The sequence below is a fragment of the Penicillium argentinense genome (assembly GCF_028826775.1).
Source record: "Penicillium argentinense strain IBT 30761 chromosome Unknown utg000011l_segment0_segment0, whole genome shotgun sequence".
Taxonomy (NCBI): Eukaryota; Fungi; Ascomycota; class Eurotiomycetes; order Eurotiales; family Aspergillaceae; genus Penicillium; species Penicillium argentinense.
This window is the reverse complement of record NW_026622670.1, coordinates 580,702-602,902: the sequence shown is the minus strand read 5'-3', so window position 1 is coordinate 602,902 and position 22,201 is coordinate 580,702. Positions and strand designations below refer to the sequence as shown.

The 22,201-nt window shown below is 53.2% G+C and overlaps 7 protein-coding genes across 7 annotated transcripts; 4 read left to right on the top strand and 3 right to left on the bottom strand.

Annotated features, from left to right (window-relative positions):
• Nucleotides 1-859: 859 nt before the first annotated feature.
• Nucleotides 860-6,651, bottom strand: N7532_011235 (putative Rho guanyl nucleotide exchange factor; the record flags this gene model as incomplete). The annotated part of the gene is made up of 2 exons (XM_056623726.1): nt 860-2,029; nt 2,056-6,651. The coding sequence occupies 2 exons, from the start codon at nt 6,649-6,651 to the stop codon at nt 860-862; spliced, it is 5,766 nt and encodes a 1,921-aa protein (XP_056468714.1).
• Nucleotides 6,652-7,931: 1,280 nt separating this feature from the next.
• Nucleotides 7,932-11,839, top strand: N7532_011234 (telomerase reverse transcriptase; the record flags this gene model as incomplete). Its single annotated transcript, XM_056623725.1, has 5 exons — nt 7,932-8,378; nt 8,451-8,748; nt 8,808-9,029; nt 9,081-9,445; nt 9,506-11,839. 5 exons carry the CDS (start codon nt 7,932-7,934, stop codon nt 11,837-11,839), a joined length of 3,666 nt encoding a protein of 1,221 aa, XP_056468713.1.
• Nucleotides 11,840-11,914: 75 nt separating this feature from the next.
• N7532_011233 (phytanoyl-CoA dioxygenase family protein) lies at nt 11,915-12,724 on the bottom strand (the record flags this gene model as incomplete). The annotated part of the gene is made up of 1 exon (XM_056623724.1): nt 11,915-12,724. The coding sequence occupies one exon, from the start codon at nt 12,722-12,724 to the stop codon at nt 11,915-11,917; it is 810 nt and encodes a 269-aa protein (XP_056468712.1).
• A 1,748-nt stretch (nt 12,725-14,472) lies between these two features.
• N7532_011232 (putative TBC domain protein) lies at nt 14,473-16,803 on the top strand (the record flags this gene model as incomplete). Its single annotated transcript, XM_056623723.1, has 3 exons — nt 14,473-14,767; nt 14,821-15,684; nt 15,740-16,803. 3 exons carry the CDS (start codon nt 14,473-14,475, stop codon nt 16,801-16,803), a joined length of 2,223 nt encoding a protein of 740 aa, XP_056468711.1.
• A 1,211-nt stretch (nt 16,804-18,014) lies between these two features.
• Nucleotides 18,015-19,543, top strand: N7532_011231 (uncharacterized protein; the record flags this gene model as incomplete). The annotated part of the gene is made up of 4 exons (XM_056623722.1): nt 18,015-18,262; nt 18,313-18,757; nt 18,864-18,900; nt 18,978-19,543. 4 exons carry the CDS (start codon nt 18,015-18,017, stop codon nt 19,541-19,543), a joined length of 1,296 nt encoding a protein of 431 aa, XP_056468710.1.
• Nucleotides 19,544-19,587: 44 nt separating this feature from the next.
• N7532_011230 (uncharacterized protein) lies at nt 19,588-20,454 on the bottom strand (the record flags this gene model as incomplete). Its single annotated transcript, XM_056623721.1, has 1 exon — nt 19,588-20,454. One exon carries the CDS (start codon nt 20,452-20,454, stop codon nt 19,588-19,590), a length of 867 nt encoding a protein of 288 aa, XP_056468709.1.
• Nucleotides 20,455-21,558: 1,104 nt separating this feature from the next.
• N7532_011229 (uncharacterized protein) lies at nt 21,559-22,065 on the top strand (the record flags this gene model as incomplete). Its single annotated transcript, XM_056623720.1, has 2 exons — nt 21,559-21,880; nt 22,010-22,065. The coding sequence occupies 2 exons, from the start codon at nt 21,559-21,561 to the stop codon at nt 22,063-22,065; spliced, it is 378 nt and encodes a 125-aa protein (XP_056468708.1).
• Nucleotides 22,066-22,201: the final 136 nt, after the last annotated feature.

The following is a 22,201-nucleotide window of genomic DNA, read 5'->3' as shown; positions in this document are numbered from 1 at the left end:
CGAGGGTTGGCGTTCTTCCGCGGCTTTGCAGGCGGAGGCAGGAATCCTGGCGACAGTTGGGCGACGTCACATGCAGGTCACGTGGGGCGTACACTGAAAGACGGGGTATTGCCTGTTTGGGTATATACGAATCGGCGGTGGTGGTGACGGTGATGGTGATGGAAGGGGGGGGGGGGGGGGGGCATGGACGGCTTACGTGTTTGACTCGCTGCAGTCTCAATCTACGCTGTCTTTTCATGACGACGACTGACTTTTCTTACTACATGAATGCTAAGTGCAACCGGATCGCGGTGGTGATTGAGGCTAGCTAGGGCTACTTAAGGGCTACTTACTCAAATCAGTGCAGTCTCAATCTACGCAGACCTTTCACGACGAATACTTACCTTTCATCATGATGCCTTACAAAGAGCCAGAGTGCAACCGAATCGCAACCGAATCAATAAAAGAGGGGTATCTAAAAGTACATCCCAGAGCTCCAGGGGTCTGTCGCGCATAAAGGGTGAAAACAGCAAAAAAACATCAAAACATAGCTGATATGCGAATCAGCATCGGTTGCAAGATTTGTGCCAGATTTGTGCCCATAAAGTGTATGATCGCTGCATTAAGACATGTCATGGCCGACAGCAAGTCCCGTGGACCGGATTCCAACCACTAAAGAAAATGTAATGGGTATCCATGATACACGGCGTAAGTGTATGCCAGATGACAAGAAAACGGAAACAATGGTAAATATTACCACATCGCCTCGGCCTGCGAGCGAACATAGATTTTGAATGATGTGCGGTAGTCACGCTCGCAGCAAAAAAAATGCTCAGAAGACGGCGAGTTAATGTGAGAGTTCGTGGCGAGGCAGCGTGAATTACGCGCCCACTTTCGAGAAATGCTTGTTCCAGATCCATCCGATCTGGTGGGTAGGGTCGTCTTGGTTGCGAGCAAGCCAAAGTTCACCTTTTTCGCCGATAACATCGAAAACATCGCCTGACTCGTAAGTCAGGTACGGGTACCCTGCTTCACCTCGAGCCCCTTCGAAAGTAAACTGCTCCACGCTGGCTGCGAGGAACAGGACACGAGGTTCAACGGGGTGATCTCCGCTGGCACGACTGTCCTCATTAGGGGTATCGGACATTGGCATAGCCGACGAGAAGAAGCCCGAATAACGGCCACCAGGGGAGGTGGGGAGGCTGTTTTCAGTGGACGACGATGCGTTAATCACTTCCGAAAGGAAAGGCGTATCCAGGCTGAGTCTGGGGAGGCTGGGGAAAGGCTCGGTATCAGTCCGCTTGTTCGCTTGAGTGTTGGGCGCAGAACCATGGGTCACTTGTTGCAGAATCTGACTGCGACTGGTGTCTGGGGTCTCCGGCGCGGGCACTCGACCGGAGAAGGATGAATTGGCACGAGTGCGGCTGAAGGTAGACTGGCTGTCGACATGAGGAGATTGGAAAAGCTGGCCAACGCCGTAGTCATGAGACACCTTGGGCGAATCCTCCGCCATGGATCCAGGGCGAGGGTTCGAGCGACTGCTCACAGTCGACGGACGGCGGGAAGAATGGACATTAGTGCTCGGAGTATTGAAATTAACCAGATTGACGGTTTCGGCCAACAGGGAGCCGTTACACATGCCTAATGAGAGAATCTGGGACTCCGCGAGGCTGTGCTCCCCGCCGAAATCACCAAGGATCTTCTGGAAATCAGGCGGGAATCCCTGGACGTGAGGCTCGATCTTCTTTTGCAACGCACTAAGCCAGTCTGTTTTTGCTTCTATGAAGTTCCTCAGGCAAGCCTGAGCGAGTTTTCGTGACAGTTCATAGAGCTGGGGCAGCTCCTCTTTCAAGGTCTGGTCGAGAGCCTCGAAATGGGCTTCCTGTTCCTTGAGTTTCTTGTCAGGAGTGTCTCCACGCTCCATGGCAACCTGGTAGCGAGCGTGGTCAAGAAGACGCTTCTCACGTCGCTTCATAGCTCTGGCCGGCTTGACATGTAGCTGGAGAAGTTGGTTGATAGGTTCGACGGCGGCTGTTTGGACAGTCTCAAGCTGTAGGACAATTAGTATTGGCTTACCTTTGTTTTAATTTTGAAAAGAAAGTCTGGGAGATAGCGAGGTTCACGAACATGTTCAGGGAGGGCCACTTGACGAATTTCCACCACCGTCGTCTTGAATTGATGCCACTTGCTCTCTTGTTCAGGATAGCTCGACGTGGAAACATCGAGCATTCCGTCGAACGCCAGCACGAATTCAAGCAGTTGTTCGGCAAAGGCTTCAGTTCGCGTCGTATACTCGGTAAAGTCGCGGACAATCACTTGCAGTTGCATGTAATTTTCACCAAAAAGATTGGATACTTCATCGTATGCCTTATCTTCGACCATTTCAGAAAGGCCAACCTGTTGGCGCAACTTCTCCGTGCGACGACCGAAGGCCTTGGAGAGGTTTGCGCGTACGTCGGACTCCTTGCGGCCACGGCCAAGTGACTGATCGAAAGTTTCCACGCGGCCTTTCAACTTATTGAGTCGTTCTGTCATTTCATTGGTCTTCTGTAGTGCAATAGAAAGGTTGGCATGGTCGGGATGATCGGTTGGAGTTGCCTCCAGGAGCGCGGTGAGGAGAAGAGGATACTTCAGCACTCGCTGGAAAGGCTTCACGAGCAGCGATCCCAGATCCCAGGCTTCTGTTAGATCCTCTGCCCATGAACGGCACTCGGTGAGCCAGATATTGACATTCTGCCGCTGCTGGAGGGTTTCGAGCTTTTTGTTGGCAGCATCACGGGTCTTCAAGTTCGTAGCGTGCACCTTTTCCATGTGTGCAATATGCTTGATGAATGCGTCGCCCACGCAGGTAGAGCGATCATTTTCAAGATCCGATTTGCTCACATCTGCGGCAGCCAGTTCGTCACCTCCAGAGGAACTGGGGCGACTGTCCTGCGCACTTCGCTTGCTGCTCCAACGCTGGGACTTGGGCATGACGTAAATGCTGCGGGTGGCCTTCTTCAGGGTGTCTTGGAAGGCGAAAGAAAAGTGTACCACTTGATCAGAGTTTCCGAACAGAATTTTGATGTCGTCCTTGGTGAGATCCGAGCACGATTCGGCGGTCCCCTTGTAGATATCGTCGACGACTTTCATATCTCGTCCGAAGGTGTATTCCGTATCAACCAGTTCTTTAATGATATGGCGGCGCTTCTTAAGACGTTTCTGTTCAGGCGAGGGTGACTTCCGGGGTTCCAGTCGGGTTCGGTGATCGGACGGCGCAAGCGACGTGACCGAAGAAGCGGCGGCGTGTGGGGACTGGGTGGACTCCAGACGGCGCAAGGAAGAACCTTCACTGCTTCCAGTGCTTTCTGTAGTCTGCAATGCCGGCACATTTGGCGCATGATAATGATGGATCTGATTCCCCTGCGATGAATGGAGAGTCTTCGCTGGTTCAGCAGACAGTTCCGCTGGCCCAGAACTTTCCTCAGGATGAGTATGTAGCGACAAGTCCAGTCCGGATTTGGCGTCGCCAGTCTCAGTTATTTGAGAAGTATGCCCCATACGAGGCGTCGGCATACTGCCGGGTGAAAAACCCAGGTCTTCAGTAGCAGGGGTAACCGCCTCATGCTCTGCTGCGATATGCATCCAATCCAGGATTGACGGAGAGGCATGCTCCCAATCCTCTGGGCCCCTCAAGCTTGCTGCGTGAGAAGCTTGCTCGGTAATAGGAACTTCCTGGTACCCAGGGATGACAACAGGGTCTTCGGTCAGAGAGTTGACGCGACCGTCAGCACGAAGCTCTGGTCGATAAGGCCGATGTGCCTCTAGCGTACGTTGTACCGGCAATTGGACGGTATTATTGCGACTCATTGTCAACCCCTGCAAATAAAGCTGGGTAGCTCGGCGCGAGTCCCATCGGCCCAGGCGAGCGAGGCTTGGTGGTGTAGAGAACGCATGGCTTGGTTGGTTTTGCGATGCCTCGAGTGTCTCTGGACCCGTGACGCCGATATCCTGAACTGGGTAGTCACCAGCAATATCCGACGCTGGGCTAGACATCGCAGAGCAAGATTGAGTCGCCGATTCCGGTTCATGGTCGAGGATAGCAGACTGTAAGACACTATCTTCGCCGCTCTCGCCGCAGGTAGAAGGCTGATTGCGCAGAGACGATGACCACGAACTCATGCTCCACCTGGCCTCGGGATGCTTTGGGACTTGGGCAGCCTGGCGCAATGTCAATGCCGCATCCTCGGCGTGGGTGTTGCCAAGCATGATCTGAATCGACTCTTTGTCGTCGGCCTCCGCTTCAGACATACTGCAATCAGGTTCGTCGCACGTGTCACTTCCAGAGCTAGCTTCGCGGATTTGCATGATCTGGTTCAGAAGGGTCTGATGGGAGAGGCTCGGCTTTCGCTCCAACAATCCCGACTGCGGCTCCGGATCGAAGGTCGTAACATGGGTGCCGGTGGAGTCTGAAGTGGCTGCAGAATTGGGGGTATCGTTGTCGTGAGGCTGCGATCCAGTTGCTGGTGTTGCTCGAACGAGGTTGTCTGGCACACCCAACGTCGGAGAGTCCATTGCTGTATGGGGTTCATGTTGTTCGGGAATTGAGATTGCCGTATTCAGATGCAGCTGCGGAACCGTATGAAGCTCCTTGTCGGAAACCTGTGGAGACGCATTCGCCTCTGTGACGGCCGCCGCCATTTTTGATGGTACCGACGTACTGGTTATCGCAGTACTGGGCGTTGTTGCTTCGTCATCGGGGGGAGACTGGACTTCTCCGCGAAGTTCTTCTGGCTTTCGGGAGCGATGTCGAAGTTCTGTTGCAGCTTGCTCTCTCCGCTCATTTTCTTGAACTGTACGGTTGATAGCCTGTTGAATTTGCTGTCGCCGTGTCGCAAAATCGACGTTACCTAGTTCTGGCAAGCGGCGAGGGGGTCGATTGCTGGGATTTCGTGCCTCGGTGTCACGTTCTGAAGCTCTTTGGAAACTCGAGACTCGATCGCCGACTTTGGAACTTGGAGAAGGCGGTGCACCATGTGAAACAGGCTGTCGAGGACGAGAGCTGCGCAATGGAGGTGATTTCTTCGGGGGTGGTGCAGCAATGTAGGCCTGCAGGCGCTGATTCCGTCCGGGTACCTGAGCCTGGTTACGGGTTCGGGCAATCGTCAAGTCCCGCCGACCACGCGCCGTCATCGCAAACGAAGCGGGTCCATCGGCCGTCGTGCGGGGCGGGCTATCTTTAGACGACGGTTTTGGAAGCCGACTGGTGCCCTTGGGAGCGAGAGGAATGCCGGTCGATCGGCAGCTAAAGGTCGGATTGGAGGTCGGGCTACTGGGACCGGAACCAGTGCTGAGGCGGAGCGAGGAGACAGGAATGCGGGACGGGGAATGAGGGCTTCCAGGCGATGCTGAGCCATCCTTCGCCCGCTGCAAGGGCGCTCGTACTGCCATTTCGGGCTCCCACGGGTCCGCAAGGGGTTCGCGCGGCGCACCTTTTTCCAAGTCACTTCGCACCCTGCGATGGCTGCTGGTCTTACTTGTCTTCGGTTGGACGGCCTCGAGAGACGGCGCCTGTCCGAGGTACCACGCAGTGGGCGTGAGAGGAGATCGTGCGGATGGTGGATTGGACTGATCAACGAAGGCAGGGTTCGGACTTGGAAGACTGCCGTCGGAGCCGCGACGTTTTAAGTGCGCCGGCAAGCTAAATCCCAGATTGTTCAATTGCGTATCCACTGACAACAGCTCTCCAAACAATGGTCGCCGAGGATGCAATCTTGGAATCCGCTGGAACAGGGGAGGAGGGACAGCGTCCGTTGTGTCTGTTGCGTTCTGGGAAGCCGACGCAAATGTCACTGCCTCCGGTGAGGCAGGCGTGGAATCGACTTGCTGTCGGGGATTGCTCGTGGTCGATATGCGGGGAGGCGTGTGGGGAGGTGATTCGATGGGGTCAAGGCGTCGTGAAAAGGCGCGAGAGCGAGAACGTTCTGAGCCGTCGGCACTACCGGACGGACTGGCGGTTCGTGAAGTAGTTCGCGATACAGAGGGGAAGGGGAGGACTTGGTCTGAGGTGTTGTTGAATTTGTTGACCAGGTCCTTGAAAGAAGATTGTCGGGTTTGTCGTGTCTTGAAGGACGGAGCTGCGGCAGAGGCTCCCTTGGATCCCAACAATGATATTCCTACAGTGGGCGAATCAGATACCGAACGATACTCTGGCCGTGCTGGTCGCTGGCGCGAGGACTCCAGGGCGTTTGCCGGCAGTGGGGACACCCGATCATTCAGGTCGCCATAGGCCGGTGCCATACCGTCACTGACGCCCGTGCTTGCATTGCCCAAATTGCCCGTCACATGGGGAGAATCTGTTGTCAACTCGTCACGCTGGCGATAGAAGTCGTCGGGATCGGGAGAGTGGTGGCCGGTCCGCTCCTCCGGGAGAGCTTGACCGCTCGAGAGTAGGTGATTTGCGGTGGCCTCGCGGGTCTGCCAATCGAGGCCTGATCGATGGGAAGGAGAATACGTGGAGGACGAGACCGGCGCAGCGGGAGAGAAAGGAGTGATCGGTGAGACCTCATATGGCGAGGAGCTCGACACAGCGTCCGAGGATTGGCTGAAGACCGGGGCGGACGATTGTCGCCCAAACGGAGGCGGCTGTGAATTCCGGGCGCCAAAGGACTGTTCAGAACCATGGCCAGACATCTTGCATGCTCCAGGCCGACCGACGTGGACTGGCGGACGGCCTCTCGGAAGTGGGTGGGTTGGACTGATGCGTTGTTACTGGGGTGGACGCCCGACGAGGATGTCGCAGATGGAGCAGTTCAGGCGACAAAGCAATCCCGGGGTGGCGCACCCCCATCCAGAAGCATATTTGAGACACTGGTGTGTACACAGATCTCGGCGGCGCAGCGGGGTCGTCGAGTACTCGAACAGCGGGCGTTGCGGTCGAGGACGTTTCCTTCTGGGAGGTCTTGGGATAGTAGAGGAGAGGATCGGCTGTGTGAAGAGCGCGCTGGAGCCGGGAGCAGCGTAGGGTGACGAATAAGAAGGTCGCGAAGACTAGCGGCCCTGACGTTTGACTCCAGCGGCGAACAACGGGCGGTGATAGGCGAGGCGTGCAGCCGGAGGGGGTCGGCTGCAGCAGAAGTTGATAGCGCGCAAATCCTGCCCGGGCAGGATTGTTAGCTCACAAGGGGAGCTGCTGAAGACTGCAGTGTCGATCGCGCGCGATGGAGAGGTCGCGTTGAGCGGGAGAGAGAAGAGGACGGGAAGACAATAGAGGCAGAACTCTTGTGAAGAGGGGAGCAGGGCTGATCGGGCACAAAGCGGAGAAGGAACGCTAGCATCGAGATTCGAGTCGCGAATCGAGACCATGATCTGCCGTCTTTGTTCTCACCCTAGTACAGTCTTTCTTTGGAAGATTTACCTATCTAATTTACACTTACACAATATCCTGTAATTAAATTACCATAGCTACCTCCCGTGCTAACCACATCACATACGGCCTCAATTTTAAATAGTATTTACAGCTCAGTGTACTACCCTACGTACGGTGCCTGGGTGTGCCTGTGCCTGGGCGCAGGCACAAAAACAGGCGAAACATGGAACTGACGCAGTGGGGACGCAATCCACGCTCAACGGCCTTTCTAGACCGCGCCTCGTTCCGTGGGTCGCCTTCCTTTAATTTCAAAACTCGAACTCGCTCATTTTTTGGGTGTTCAGTTCAAGATTATTGTAACAAAAGCATTGAGTAGTTTATAGTTAGTACGATTAGTATAATGGAACAATGAGCCAAGTGATAATATGTTGTCAATATAGTACAAGTACTCCTCTTTACTACCTTACACCGGGGCTCCCGCGGAACACCCGCAGGGATGATCCGGCCGAACTCCCGTTTACCAACGCGTCAACATCAACATCAATATCAACATCACGCCCAATCCCAACTCCCCCGTTGACCAGCCGGACACCCCTCCGCGACAATGGGAAAAAAGCGCAAGCGACCCAGCAAACCCGGTCCCACGACCTCGTCGCAGACCAGTATCACCATCTCCCCCGGCCGTTTCAAAGCACCCACTCCGCGCGATGGCCCTACCCACCCCGTCATCTCGCTGTACTACCGAGAGCTTCTCTCCCTCCGCCAGTACCTCTTGTGCCGACTACCCGGCTCCTCCAAGTTGCGCCGACGCCGCATCGCCTCGCTGCGCCCGGATCCCTCAGTCAGCACGGCAACGGGGGACTCTGGATCGGTGTGTCCGGCGAGCCAGGACTTGGCAGACTTGCTCGATTCCACTCTCGTCGGTGTCTTGCGGCAACACTCGCCGAAGATCGCCTGCGAACGCCAGCAGGATTATCGCGCTTTCACCCAGTCCCAATCGCGCTCCATTCTCGTGAGCACAGACACGGGCCCGGCAGCGCCTCAATCGGAGGTGCGTTCTGGCAGTGCTACATTTTTACCCTTTCGGGGATGAATGAGAAGAGGCTAATTTATATTGTCGCAGTTGATTGACTATGTCATAGCCAGTATCTTCAAGACGAGCAGTGCCTCTTACCGTGGACCCCAGCATGTGCTGGCGCATGGGTTCCAGTATGCGGGGGAGCATGCCATCGACAGCGGGATCCCCGGTGTGGCCATCCAATTCCCCAATCGTAACGTCCAGGCATTGAAGCAGGCGCCGTGGGCGGATGTGCTGGGCCTCTTGGGTCAGAATGGCGATGAGATTATGATTCATCTGCTGCTCGACTGTGGTATTTTTGTACCCTTGGACGCCGGAAAGGGCATTTACTACCAATTGAGCGGTATGTTTGACGCTGGCAAGCGAGCGGACTGTAGTGCAATCGCTGACATCTTGTTATAGGACTTCCACTCTCAAACCTGGAGAAGGTCCCCAATGCGGGTGCACGACCTACTGGTCAACAACCGGTCTTCGCCTCGAGACCCCTGAAGCAAACCAATTCAGCCTTCAAAAGTCGTCAGACCCGCCGTCCGAATCAGATCATATTCCTCCGTCGTCGCGTGCTTTATTGCAGGCATAATGGTGGTGCGAAGCAGAAACTACCATTTGGACTGGGAAGCAGTCGTACGTCATTTCATTCTCTGCATTGATCGATCCGCAGCTCACGTTCTCTAGATGTTTTCAACCGCTTCTCGTCCGTTGATTCGACGGCTGAAACAGTCCATCTGATGAAGTACATTTTCCCCCGGCAGTTTGGCTTGGAAAACGTCTTCACGATACCTGGCGACCGCAGGGACAAGAGCAACCAATCCCAGAGTCACGAATTTCGTGAAAATGAAATTTCGAGAGTAGATGACCAACGATGGCAGCGAATGATGCAGCCCAAGGCCAATAGCTTATCTGCAGTCACCAGAGACAAGGTTGGCACGAAACTACCCAAGCGACTTCGGGGTGCGATCATGACACTGGTTCAAAGAATGCGGGTGCGACACAGTCGGTGTTCGTATGGAGCGTTGCTCCAGCACTATTGCCCTGATGAAGTAAGTTCCCTCGATGCAACTTGAACAATATCCGGAATGTTTTACTAAACTCAAAGCCAGTCAATCGGACCATGGAAACTTGGTTCTTGTCACTCCCTCGCAAAAAAAAAAACGGATGGCACTGGACCCTCTTCGTCAGAGGTTAACTTCGTTACACAAACGCCATTGAAATCGCCCGCGACGAGTCAACGTGTTGAAGACCAGCCTAATGATTTGGCATTGCGTTCTGGCGATACCATTGGTGCTGACGTTGTTCGCACGAAACTAAATCATCAGCCAGTGCCGCAGCACAAGCCCTGCGTTACAGACTATGCGACCCCTGCGGCTGCTGTCTCAGCCTTCTGTCGGGCCGTGCTGCACAAGCTACTGCCTCGTCAACTTTTTGGGGAAGGACCGGAGAGCGAATCAAATTGCAAAATAGTGATGAGACATGTCGATTGCTTTGTTAAGATGCGACGATATGAAAATCTCAGTCTCCACGCTGTTTGCAAAAGTTTGAAGCTAACCAGTATCGGCTGGCTCGTACCTCCAAACCTGCAGCAACAGGCTTCGGAGACAAAACCCAAGCTGTCCTTATCGGACTTTCAGAAACGTACCGAATTGCTGCACGAGTTTATCTACTATATTTTTGACTCGATACTCATTCCCCTGATCCGGACTAACTTTTACGTCACCGAGTCTCAAACACACCGCAATCGCCTTTTCTACTTCCGTCACGACGTATGGCGAAGTCTGACAGAACGACCTTTGGCCGATCTGAAAACAAAAAACTTTGAAAAAATCGACAAGGATGTTAACCAAGGAAAAAGCCAATACCTTGGATTTGGATCCCTTCGTCTGCTCCCAAAAACCACGGGCGTGCGACCCATTCTCAATCTCGGCAAGCGTGTTCTCAAAGAGTCAACGCGGAATGGGAAAAAACGGGCGTATTTTGTCAGCATCAACCGAACCATCACACCCATCTCGAACATGTTAATGTACGAGCGTCAGCGGAACCCCAAAATATTTGGCTCCTCTTTGATCTCCATGGGGGATCTGCATCCTCGCTTGAAGGCTTTCAAGGCACAGCTTCTTGCGGGACTTCGTTGCCCCCTAGGTAACCAGCCCATTGCTTTACCGAAGCTCTACTTCGTGAAACTCGATATCCAGGCTTGTTTCGACAACATCCCTCAAAAGCAGCTTTTGGAACTTGTCAAGAGACTTGTCACTGAGGATCGTTATCGAATCACCAAGCATGTCGAAGTCAAGCCCTCTGTACATGGCGCGCAAGGAAAGCCATTCCGGAAATGGATCGGACGAGCTGCTCCGTTGAAGGAGCAACAGCACTTACCCGATTATCTAGCAAAGGAGGCGCAAATTCACAAATCCAATACCGTCTATCTCGACGACACGGAACAGACGGTTCAGGATTCCGACTGGCTACTTGGCCTTCTCAGCCAGCATATTGGGAATAACCAAGTCAAGATAGGAAAAGACTTCTACCGGCAGCGCAACGGCATCCCACAGGGCTCTGTGCTGTCCAGTTTACTCTGCAACTTCTTTCTCGCCCAACTAGAGCACGACTGTCTCGGTTTCCTACGGCCCGAGAACTCGCTGCTCATGCGATTCGTCGATGATTTTCTCTTTATCAGTACCGACGTTAATGAAGCCATGCAATTCCTCCAAGTCATGATCCGAGGCCAGCCATCCTACGGCGTGAAAGTCAACGCCTCAAAAAGCATGGTCAACTTCACGGCCGCGGTCGATGGCACCTTCATCCCCCGACTCGAAGGATCGCCGCGCTTCCCATACCTCGGCTGCCTCATCAACACGCAGACCCTCGAGATCCACCAAGATCAGGATCGCGTCCTCGATGGCGGCGATCTCGCCGCGACAGCCCTCTCCAACTCTTTGACAGTCGAAACGACCAATCTACCCGGTCACGCCTTCCGAAGGAAAGTCCTCGCCTCATTCCGACAGCAAATGCACCCCATGTACATCGACGACACCCACAACACCCGTCCCGTTATCCTGGGCAACCTCTACACCCGCTTCGTGACCGTCGGCATGAAGATGTACCGCTACATGAAATCGCTCGGGGGCCGAGCCCATCCCAAACCACCCATCATCATCCAAACAATCCACACCCTGATGCTCCGTGCATTCGCCGTCATCCAAGAACGACGCACCGGGTCAGTGCCGTTATCGTGCTTCGTCAAATTCCACCATATTCAGTTCCTCGCAGCGGCGGCCTTCCGGTTCGTGCTGAAGCGTAAACAAACACGATATGCGGCTGTCCTTCAATGGCTCGATTCACAATTAAAAGACTCGCGGCCGAAGACCAACAGCGCAGCATCGCAGCTGACACAGGTGGCGAAGAGAGGGAATGCACTCTTCGAAGAGTGGCGTTTCTAGCACAACAAGAGATACACTCGCACTACGAAGAAACTTCAGATACCCAAACAATCATCAAATTCAAGCCAACTCCATCTACTCCTTCGCCTCAAACTCCTCTAACCCAATCCCAACATCCGACACCACTCCCGTATTAGCAGTAACATTCAGACCCAGCAACTCCCTCCCCACCTCCCCAAGTTCTTCCTTAACATCCTCCCCCAGCACAGCCGTCCAATTAACCTGCTGCCTCAAGAATGGACGCGTATAAAACCCAAAGAGCAGTTCCCGATCCTGGTCTTTCGTAACATTACAGCCAGAGGTATGCCAAACGCGCGCATCAAGCGCAATAATCGACCCCTTCTCCGCAACAAACGGCTCCAACATCTCCTCCGCACCACCTGGGACATCCGCCTTCCGCTTCCAATTCTGACTCCCGGGGATAAACAGCGTCGCCCCATTCTCAAAGTACACATCAGAAAGACACCAGATAATATTCAACGCCCAGGCCTCCTCCCACGGCTCAGGCACAATGAGCGATTGATCCGAGTGCAGCGCCATGGATCCTGAGCCGGGCCGCGCGATGTTGGCTGTGAAATTTGAGACTAGGATGTCGGGGCCCAAGATTTCTTTGACTAGGGCGAGTGCGCCGGGGTGTTGGATTAGGGAGCGGAAGATCGGGTCTAGTTCTAGTAGGTAGAAGATTCGGATGTTGCTGGCGTTTGGGTCTAGGGCTGGGATATACAGGTCTGCGCCGCGAAGGCGGTTTGTTTCGGCGGCGGCCCAGAGACGGGTTAAGATGGTTGTTGTGTCAGATTCGGAGAGGACGTTGGGGATTATGGCGTAGCCAGAGGTTTGGAGGCTTTTTTTGGCAGCTTGGAGGGTTGAGGGGAGGAAGGGGTGCATTTCGAGGGTTATTTTGTTGGTTGGTATCTAGTGTGGCTTTTGTAAAAATACCACGACGAAGTTGGAGAGTTTAGTATGTAGTGTGGTTTGGGAAATGCGTATTCCGGCTGGATTTATGGGTGAAATATATTTCTCGGTTTTGCCAGGGAACGGGACAGTATGCCCTTTTTGTTCATCCCTGCTAGTAGTCTTGCTCGCACACTGCAGTATTGCTGCAGTGCTAGTTTTATTAGATGGCTAGTTGTCCATTGATACTTACTAGCCAAGAGCCGATTTTTTAGTTGTCATCACATGGTGGCATCTCCACTAACCTGATTCGCCCATGCGATAGGTGCGTTGGCCCGTACTTTGAAGTACTTCGGACCGTTAGGCTTGGTATTATGCAGTTGCCGGCCTGACAAACATTTAGAGAGTGTATGATAAAATTAATTCTCTCGCAGTAGCAGGGTGTAGCATTTAATGAAACAGTTGTTGAGCTGCCTACTGTATAGATGTTCGTCACGTGAGCAGGGCGAGAACGTTCTGGCTGAGGCCTTCAACCGGAGACGGTGAGACATGCAAATTGCTTATCCCTTTTTACGCTACTCTTTCCTAGAAATCCTAGTGATTGAGATATATTGGGGCACACCGTCTCTGGCGTCGCTCCGGTGATGCTAGCAAGTTACCCAGGTCCAAGGCAGTGCTAAATATAAATACATATTGACTTTCGATCCACCAGCTGGCCCGGTGGTCGCTGAGCGACGCTCTTATTATTGCTGGCGCGGGAGGTGCCATTAATGCAGGTTGTGAGGAGAAATGCGCTAGTCGCAACATGGCGTTTTAGTCATGAAGCTGCAGAAACAATGCTGTAATTTACCTCCTGTGAAGGTGCAGTCAATTCTCCTAATACTAGTTCAATGTAGTGTAAGCTAAGCAACCCTAGGGGAGATAAACTCCCAGCACGCGATGCGCCAATGAGCGGACGTGCCTGGAACCAACAATTATCAGCCCACGGATCGTCCGGTTGTGGATGAGCGCCCGACTGGACAAACCACTACATTACCCTCGGGTAATTGGGGAATTACGATCGAATTCCTCCATCCGCCATCGAACTAAACAAGAATTTCCCGATCGACACGATCTGTGATATTAAGGGGTACTTGGAGATACTTGAAGTACCCCCACTGCACAGTTGCGTGCGAAGTACCCGCAAGTACCGGCGTGGACCGGCGGCCCCCCTGTTCTTGGCCAGACCGAGTGCGGCACTGGAGGCTCCGCTTGCACTCTCACAACTTCAACTTCGTTCGCATCCGTCCCTCTCTGTTTACGCGCTCGTTTTCGTCTGCTTTTTTTTTTTTCGTTTCTGCTTGCCGTTCTTTCGACCTTCATTCCAGCTCCCTTCCTTTCTTCATCCACCGCTCCATCCGGCCGCTCCTCCGATTCTCCCTCCATCTGCGACCTCCTGATCCTTTTTCTCTCTTCGCGAAACGACCTCCTGATCTGGCCATCATCAGGCTGCGGCTGAGCCTGCCTTTCGCTTTCGATTCACCTTGATTGACTGTTGTTATTATTGTGATTTTGCGTCTCCCCCGAACGATTAAAGTTCTGGCCCTCGCCTCTCGTCGACACGAGTCCAGAGCCTTGCGTGCGATCTCGAGCCCCCCTTTCGCCCGCCACGACGATTCTTGCCCATCCGGTGGGTGTCTTTGAAGACCGAGGAGATTTGCGGAGGACTTGCGTGTGTGTAAAAAAGGGAACTACATGAGACCATGACCACCGTCCTTTCGACCCCGAATTCCCCGCCCGAGCTGTCCGGCTCCAAATCGTCCAAATCCTCCTCCTTCCACTCCTCCTCCCAGATCGATGGCCCCGACAGCATCTTTACCGACATTGGGAACTTCGAAGACATTGGCCTGGAGGACGATGCGGAACTGTCCGTCGCCGACCCGGTGACCCCCTACGGCCGCACCGGCCTGGCAGCGCGATCGGCTTCAAGGCTACCCAACAAGAGCCCGGCGGCGACCACACGCGATTTGACTGCAACCCCGAAACCTCGAAAGCGAAGTCCTCTCCCTCCGATTCATAACCAGATCAATGGAGCCTTCCGCACCCCTCAGTCGGCGGGCTCCCTGTCAGCGAGATCCCCCAACAGGAGAGACACTGCGAGTACGACCAATTCCGGGGGTTGACACCAGTGCAACCGCGCCGATCACGCTCGACGTCGCCGCTGCGGCCGCTGTCCAGCCGGTCAGCGTCAAGTACAAGCCTGGCTCTGTCTCCGCTCTCAGCACGAGTCCCCGTACAGAAGCAGACCTGGCAGCCCCATCGCAAGTCTGTCAAGGATCTCGAGGACGAATACCATGACTCGGATGACGAGCTCCCCGATGATACAAGTCTCTGGAATATCCCGATCTCCCCACGCCCAGTCCAAGATCGCACTCCGTCTCGCAGCACCAGCCCGAGTCGTGGCGGCAGTCCTGGTCGCCGGCCCCTGCCTATCTCTCATACCGTGTCGGAAACCCAGACCGCGCCACAACCCGGATCTGCGTCCAAGGCTGCACGTATGAAACGCTCGCAGCGCTCAAGTTCAGCCGGGCCTGAACGGGGCCAAATTTCGCCGCGCAACCCGCGTGCATACTCGTATAACAGCTTTCTCTCGGATTTGTCCGAGGAAGCGCGAATTATCACGGAAGCTCTGGAGCATCATGCAGGCGAGAGCGAGCGCCAGCAGGAGGAGAATGTACAGAATGGCACTGCCCCGCGGAAGTCTAGTTCGGACTCCCAAGGAGGTGCTACAGAGCCCATCGAACTGCCGCCTCTTCAAAGGTCTAATATAATGATCGACCCGTTGCCCATCAGCAAGGAAAAAGAAAAGGTGCTCACGCGGACACGCCCCAGTTGGCTCCCGCCGAAAGACCAGAAGGAGGAAAGGAAGCATTTGAAACAATACAAAGAGATGATGGCACAATCCAAGGAAGCTGGTAAGTACAGTACTTTCTGACCAAATGACTCTGCAGATATTTAACAATGGCACAGAGAAGCGGAAAGCGGCTCGGGCTGCATCGGCCCAATGTGAGAAGGACAGCACCCGAGATACCCTCCAGAATCTCTGGGATGACTGGGTTGGCCCCAATTGGGATCGTGCGCTCCGTGAACCGAGGACTCGGGAACTGTGGTGGCGTGGTATCCCCCCTCGAAGTCGAGGTACGATGTGGAGACGAGCTATCGGCAACGAGCTTGCTCTCAGCGAGGAAACCTTCACCAAAGCTCTCCAACGAGCCAAGGATCTGCGTTCAAAGACCGAAACGGAACCCAGTGAAAGCAACAAGCGATTGCTGGAGTGTTTCGACGCGATTGACTCGGATGTTTGCAAAGGCTTCCCCGATTTGAACCTTTTCTCGGAGGGTGGGCCCTTGCGAGAAACCCTTGTGGACGTCTTGCAGGCCTACTGTATGTACCGAAGTGACGTGGGCTATATCCATGGTCTTCACACCATTGCTGCGTTGCTGGTCTTGCAATTCCCGACTCCCGCCTCTGCCTTCCTTGCTATGGCCAATGCCCTCAACCGTCCACTTCCCGTCGCTTTCTTGACCTGGGACCGCGGCGCCATGGCGCGCACTTACGCCCTTGCCTCGGATACTCTGCGGTACAAGTTCCCCCGCTTGTCGACCCACCTGCACGAGACTCTTCGCCTATCCGACGAAGAAATTTGGGAACCCATGTTCCGCTCCCTTCTCACGAATGGTCTCGACCTCGAGCGGATATCACGCGTGTGGGACTGCTGGGTGTTTGAAGGGGACCGAATTATGATTCGTTCCGCTGTCGCCATCCTGGGCTGTCTTCAACCCCAGCTATGTTCGTTCCAACAGCCAGATGACCAGACTCGCCTGACTGTGCGGAACATCCTCGGCTGGGGCCCTCGGCACACCGGTGCGAACAACCAGAAACCGAAGGACCGTCACAGTGCGCCTGCAGCAGCCGGCTTTGGCGGCGGCCAAGTCTCCAACCCTGGCGTGGCGGACTATTGGGTCCTGAGCGCCGCGGGTAACGAGGATGGCTTCATGGCTGCCGTGCGCGAGGCGGGTAAAGTGCGACAATGACACCGACACCGCTAAAATAAAGACTCCTGCATGCTCTTTGTCTCTCATGGCCACTAATTGACACGGCCACTTTGACTGAACCTGACTCATGTCCTCGCTTCATGTTACTTTTCTCGACGCCATACTCTTTTTCATGGAAATGGCAGTCCAAGCCCTGCCGTTGTCACCAATACCACTCGCTTCCAGTAGTATGCGTGCCACGACATATTTTCTTGTTTTTACCCTCCTACTGGTGTTCAGTCTGTTCGCCTCATGATGACGGTGTCTCGAGCACCTGATGCTTTTTGTCTATTTACTACTCGACTGCTCTTACATCCCGCTGGTATCGCGGTTCTCATTTTGTTGTTTTGAACTGCTTTGGCTGTTTTCCACCCCTCTTCTTCTATATACTGTATTCTTATTATCATGGCCTTCGAAAAAGCGTCTTTGTGATACTCGGTAGTGGTCCACGTAGTAACCGAGGCTCGTTCAACACTATGATTCCGTAATCCGGTTATCTCCTTATTACTGGATCTATTGGTTGTTTTTGTTGGGTTGCAGCCATGGATACAGATCCCAGAGATGGTTGAAGGCGGAAATGCTGACACTATGCCTCAGTTGACCAGCCTTGCAAGTTTTGCCTATTCCTTCAAGTTGTAATAGGAAATAGGTCATCGTTTGACCTAGGGGATGAGATGGGTCTGACTAAGATTTCCCATGGGTTTATGGGATGGGGAATGGGTTAGACTCCTACCCATGGGTCGCTTTTCTATGTTCTAGTTGTTTACATGTTCCCCTTTCGGCACAGTCGCGACACCGGACCACTTGTCACGGCGAGATCGCTCTGCCCCCAACACTGACAACCTCCACAAGCCGCAGGATCCAGGCACCATCTGTCGATGCCTGGTGCGGACGAATCCAACTAACCCAAGCAGTGTCTCTTCGCCCTGAATCACCTTCGCACAATCTCGTCGCTTAAAAAGATCGTTTCCCAGTAATGGAGCCACGCGAGGATGACAAGCCGAAGAATTAAAGCGAAAGGTCGCTCCTCGACCTCCCCCTGGAAATCCAGCTCCGAATCCTATCATATCTATTCAACTGGAAGGACATCTGCGCGTTATCGGTTCAATGCTGAGCTTTGCATGCTCTCTGCGAGATGAAAACGCGCATGAGACCGTCGTTTCCGGATCATAGTCTCGAAATGGTCCCTTGGTCTGGCATTTGTGAAGCTGATGGAAATACTCCGTAGACCTCGTCTTGTTCAATTTGTGCAGAAGATTGAGGTCTACCTGCCCTTTGACAGGGAGCTTAATTACGAGATGAGCCCAGAGACGCGCAAGATCACGATCAGCGAGCGGGACAAGAAACTCCTTCGGAATGCGGTTCGCAATGCTGGATTTGAGGATGTTGATGCTGTGCGTGTGCTTGATATGCTTCTTACGAACAAGGAGTTTGCGACGATGGGGTTCCGGGCTAGAACGTATGAACTCGAGCTCCCGTTGCCTGAATCATCTCATGACGTTTTAGTAGGAACTGCGCGGCAATTTTCATCGGACAGACACTGGCCGCACTACTCATTTCGGTTTCACCGAGTCTCGTTGCTTTGCAGATGACGAAACCAAATCCTGGTCCCAATCCTGAACTATTCTCGGAACTACCCCTTGCACAAATCCACCGCGAAACAAATGCCAATCCCAACAGCAAGCCATTCCTGCAAAACTTACGGAAGGTGTACATGATCAACGATGAAGCCGAAATGGAAAATAATGGTAAGTTCTACCTAGAGCACGATCTCGTCCGTGACTTTACGCTCTTTGACCAGCTTCCGTCCATCGAGACGGTCGGTATTGATATCATGACATTCGGTAATGGAAAGTCACCCTACAGCTTGCAGCCTATCAACATCAGTCGATTTGCCATCAACCACTCCTTTCTCGACACTTGGCATTTACTCGGCCTAATCAAAGCGCGCAAGGTAATAGAAGTCATCCCAATACTCGAAGGGGGGTAGGGCGAAACTGCCGGGGGAATCGATTGTTTTCAATACCAAAGCCTTCATCAAGGCTATACTACCCCACAAGGAGACGCTGGAAGAACTCGATGTCGACGCGGAGGAAGGTATGTGGGAACGTCCTCCGAACGAGTAGGAGTATGAAGCCATGCAAAATATCTTTGATGAAAATGGTGGTCCCCAGCCCGGGGGTTTGCGACAGAGGCGGAAATTCGATACGGGGAGTACTTGCGGTCTATCTGGGATCGCAGTGGGTCGTTAAAGAGTTTCTCGGCGTTGGAGCGTCTGAGAATGGGCGTTGGATTCTTGTACTATTTCGCTAATGGGGTCCGCGGGAGCTCAGATGAGAAGTGCGAGAAGGTCCGCGTGGTTGGTCGTTTGCCGGAGAACCTGGAGTCGCTTTGCATCATCGGATACCAGCAGGGAATGGAACAAGACTACGATGATGTGATTGATGAGTTGGAGATGCTCTGTGCTTCTGGCATTTCGAAATTGAAGGAGATACTGGGGTTGGGCCTTACGATTCCTCATGCGGAAAATGTTGCGGATCCGGACGGCGACAAGCATTTACTCTGGTCTCTTCTGACAGGGTTCGGGTCAAGGGAGAACGTCAATCTTGACATGAGGTGGAATACCGATATTGAGGATAGGATTGAGAATATCTTCAAGAAAGGTGAGCGCTCGCACTCAAAACTCAACCAATTCTGTGTCTATGATTCCGGGGATGATGACCCGAATGATGCTAAATAGCTCGCCAGATATGTGATGTATTGATAAGCTCCATACGACAGTCACTACCTCATACCCAATGCAGCAGATTGATAATCCACCAAACCTCCATCCGGACCCCGTTCAAAGTTCTCCAACGGCAAATCTTGCAATGGAATCCCCGCATCCTCACAACACCAATGAATATAATCTCTAACCATCTCATCCTCAGACTTCCCCTCCTTACCCCTAACACACTCAGGCGTAGACCCATCCCGCACAAACAAAATAACATCATGCTCCGCGACAATTTGCGTATATACCCGCTCCAAAACCCCGCCCGAGTTAAACAAGGGCGTGTTAGCAGGCAAGGGACCACCAAAGAAGACAGACACACCGCTTCCCTCAGCGAAATTACAATTCGGTCGAGACAAAATCCAGCCGAAAAACGTCCCCATTCGAAGGCCCTTGTCTTTGATGGGGAGTGGCTTTCCCAGCGTGAATTCGCCCAGACTGAAGTTCTCGCTTATGTACCCCAGTGTTGTCGCGGGTGGCTGCTGGATTAACATTTTGCGCCAGCTTGCATCTGCCCGGAGGTACCGTCGCGTTGAGGTGAGGTCTCGGAGGAGGTCAAGCATTGTTAAGTCAATCCATTCTCGTGGGTTGGTTGGCAGAATGCCTTTGAGGTCACAGTGATTCCGCGGGACGAAAGTGGAGAATTTTGACGCTAGGAGGGGATTGAAGGTTCGTTTAGATCTACTATTCTCACAAATCGGCTTGAAGAATAGTTTCTCTTGAAGGCTGTTTGTCTTGCGGATTAAGGAGGTCCACAAGCGACAGACTCGTTGGGCTGAGACAAGGAGCGTGTGCATGTCCAGTTCTTGCAGGATGAGGGTGATGATTTCTGCAGGTAAAGCGGACGCCCCCTGGACTATCTCGTTTGCTTTTGTCATGTTTGGCATGTTTGGGATCGGGGCGTGGGGTGACACCAGGGGTTCGGGTATGGGTGGGTTGAGGAAAGGGAGCCAGAGTCGTCTCGGGACGAGGCTGCAATTTGAGGACTAGGGGTGTGGTTGCCTTGGAGAGCCGCATCAGCCGCATCGCGGGGCCTGTGTTTACGTCACGTTGGCACGGTCCCTGCGTAGGCTGTAAGGGAAGGCAAGGCCTTGAGGTATTAAGAAGGGGTTATCTGTCGAATATGCACCGAGGAAAGAGATCGATCGTATCAATTGGATGCTTCGAGGCTGCGTATAGGCATCGCAATTCTTGACGGTGGGGTGACGAGCAGGACTGGAATGGCACTGGTAGTTACACAACGCTTCAAGTTGTCATGTGTGTCCTGTCGGTGCTGGAAAAGTTCTCGCTTCTTCGCTCACGGAGGTAGTCTATACTGGGGCTATACTGGATGCTATACTGGGGTTTACCACGTGCTCTCCAATCAATGGGGTACTATTGTATGCGTGACTCCTAACTCTAACTCTATTCGGATTAGCCCTTTTTGATCCGTTCGATCGGTAATATGGCAGGTCCTCAGTGCTCTGAGTCCCTTGAATTTACTCTCTTAAATGGTATTGCTTGACGACTTTTCCATTTCTGGTCTCCTGGAGCCCCATAATTGTGGATAGATTCATCTTAAGTATAGGATTTACAAAACCCAACCAGCACTGAGCACCTGTGAGTGTTCAAGGTCACCCGATGGGAAGCGAGCCTCGCATAAGATGATCAAGTTTGATTTGCTTGCATTTGCTTTGAATTTTGGATTTGTCTGGCGCAGAGGGTCTTCTGCCAAGAACATGTCATCGGGTCAGGGGCGATCGGAATGGGAACTCGCGCCGTCGCGGCCGGTTGGCCGTCCCTATGGCACCATTGGCAGAGCCAATAAGGGCGTTTCCCCCTTTCGGATGCTCCAATCAGAGCATCGATTCCCCTATGCTACCATGATATCAGGACTTCGGCGCCAGCCAAGGTCGAGCAATCAAAAGTGGCCCCTATTGCCAATTGCGGAACCCGTCCTGGGACAGGCCCAGCGCATATAAAGCACTGCACCAATCTACCACATGATTTCCTTAGATGTGTCTCAAAAATTCCTCTCGTTTATCATGCGCCTCGCCGTGCTCTCCCTCTTGACGTCTGTCGCTGTCGCAGACCCTGGCTGGTGGTTCTTTGATGCCTGGGATGGGTTGAGTTGCGGAGACGCACCCCAGAACGGCCAAATATTCCTCACTACCGAGGGATTGGGGGATTCATTTTGCATGAGCTTCGACAATGGGCAGAGAGCTTACTCTTATGCTGCGAGCTATTTCAGCGAGGATATCGAAGCTCGAGGATACCTGCATGAGCATTGTGAAGGGCCGAGCAAGATCATTCACAACAATACTTGTATGAATCCGGATATTCCAATTCCATATATTCGCTCGTGGCAGATTTATACTGTTCAGAATTGGGGGTCATGAGGTGGGTCTTTACTGGTGATCTCAGCAATGTTGAATATGACTGACATTTCCACAGCCCGCAGTCTGTCACGACAATTATTTCGATACTCGCAAAAAGTCGTTCTCGAATGAAGCGATTAATTTCCGACGAATGGTTGAATAATATCACTCTGGATAAATCATCCAAAGCGAATGCGACCGTGCAATACTCCGTCGCCAATACACAACATTAGGAACACGTTCCTTTCGACGAGCTCTACGAACAACA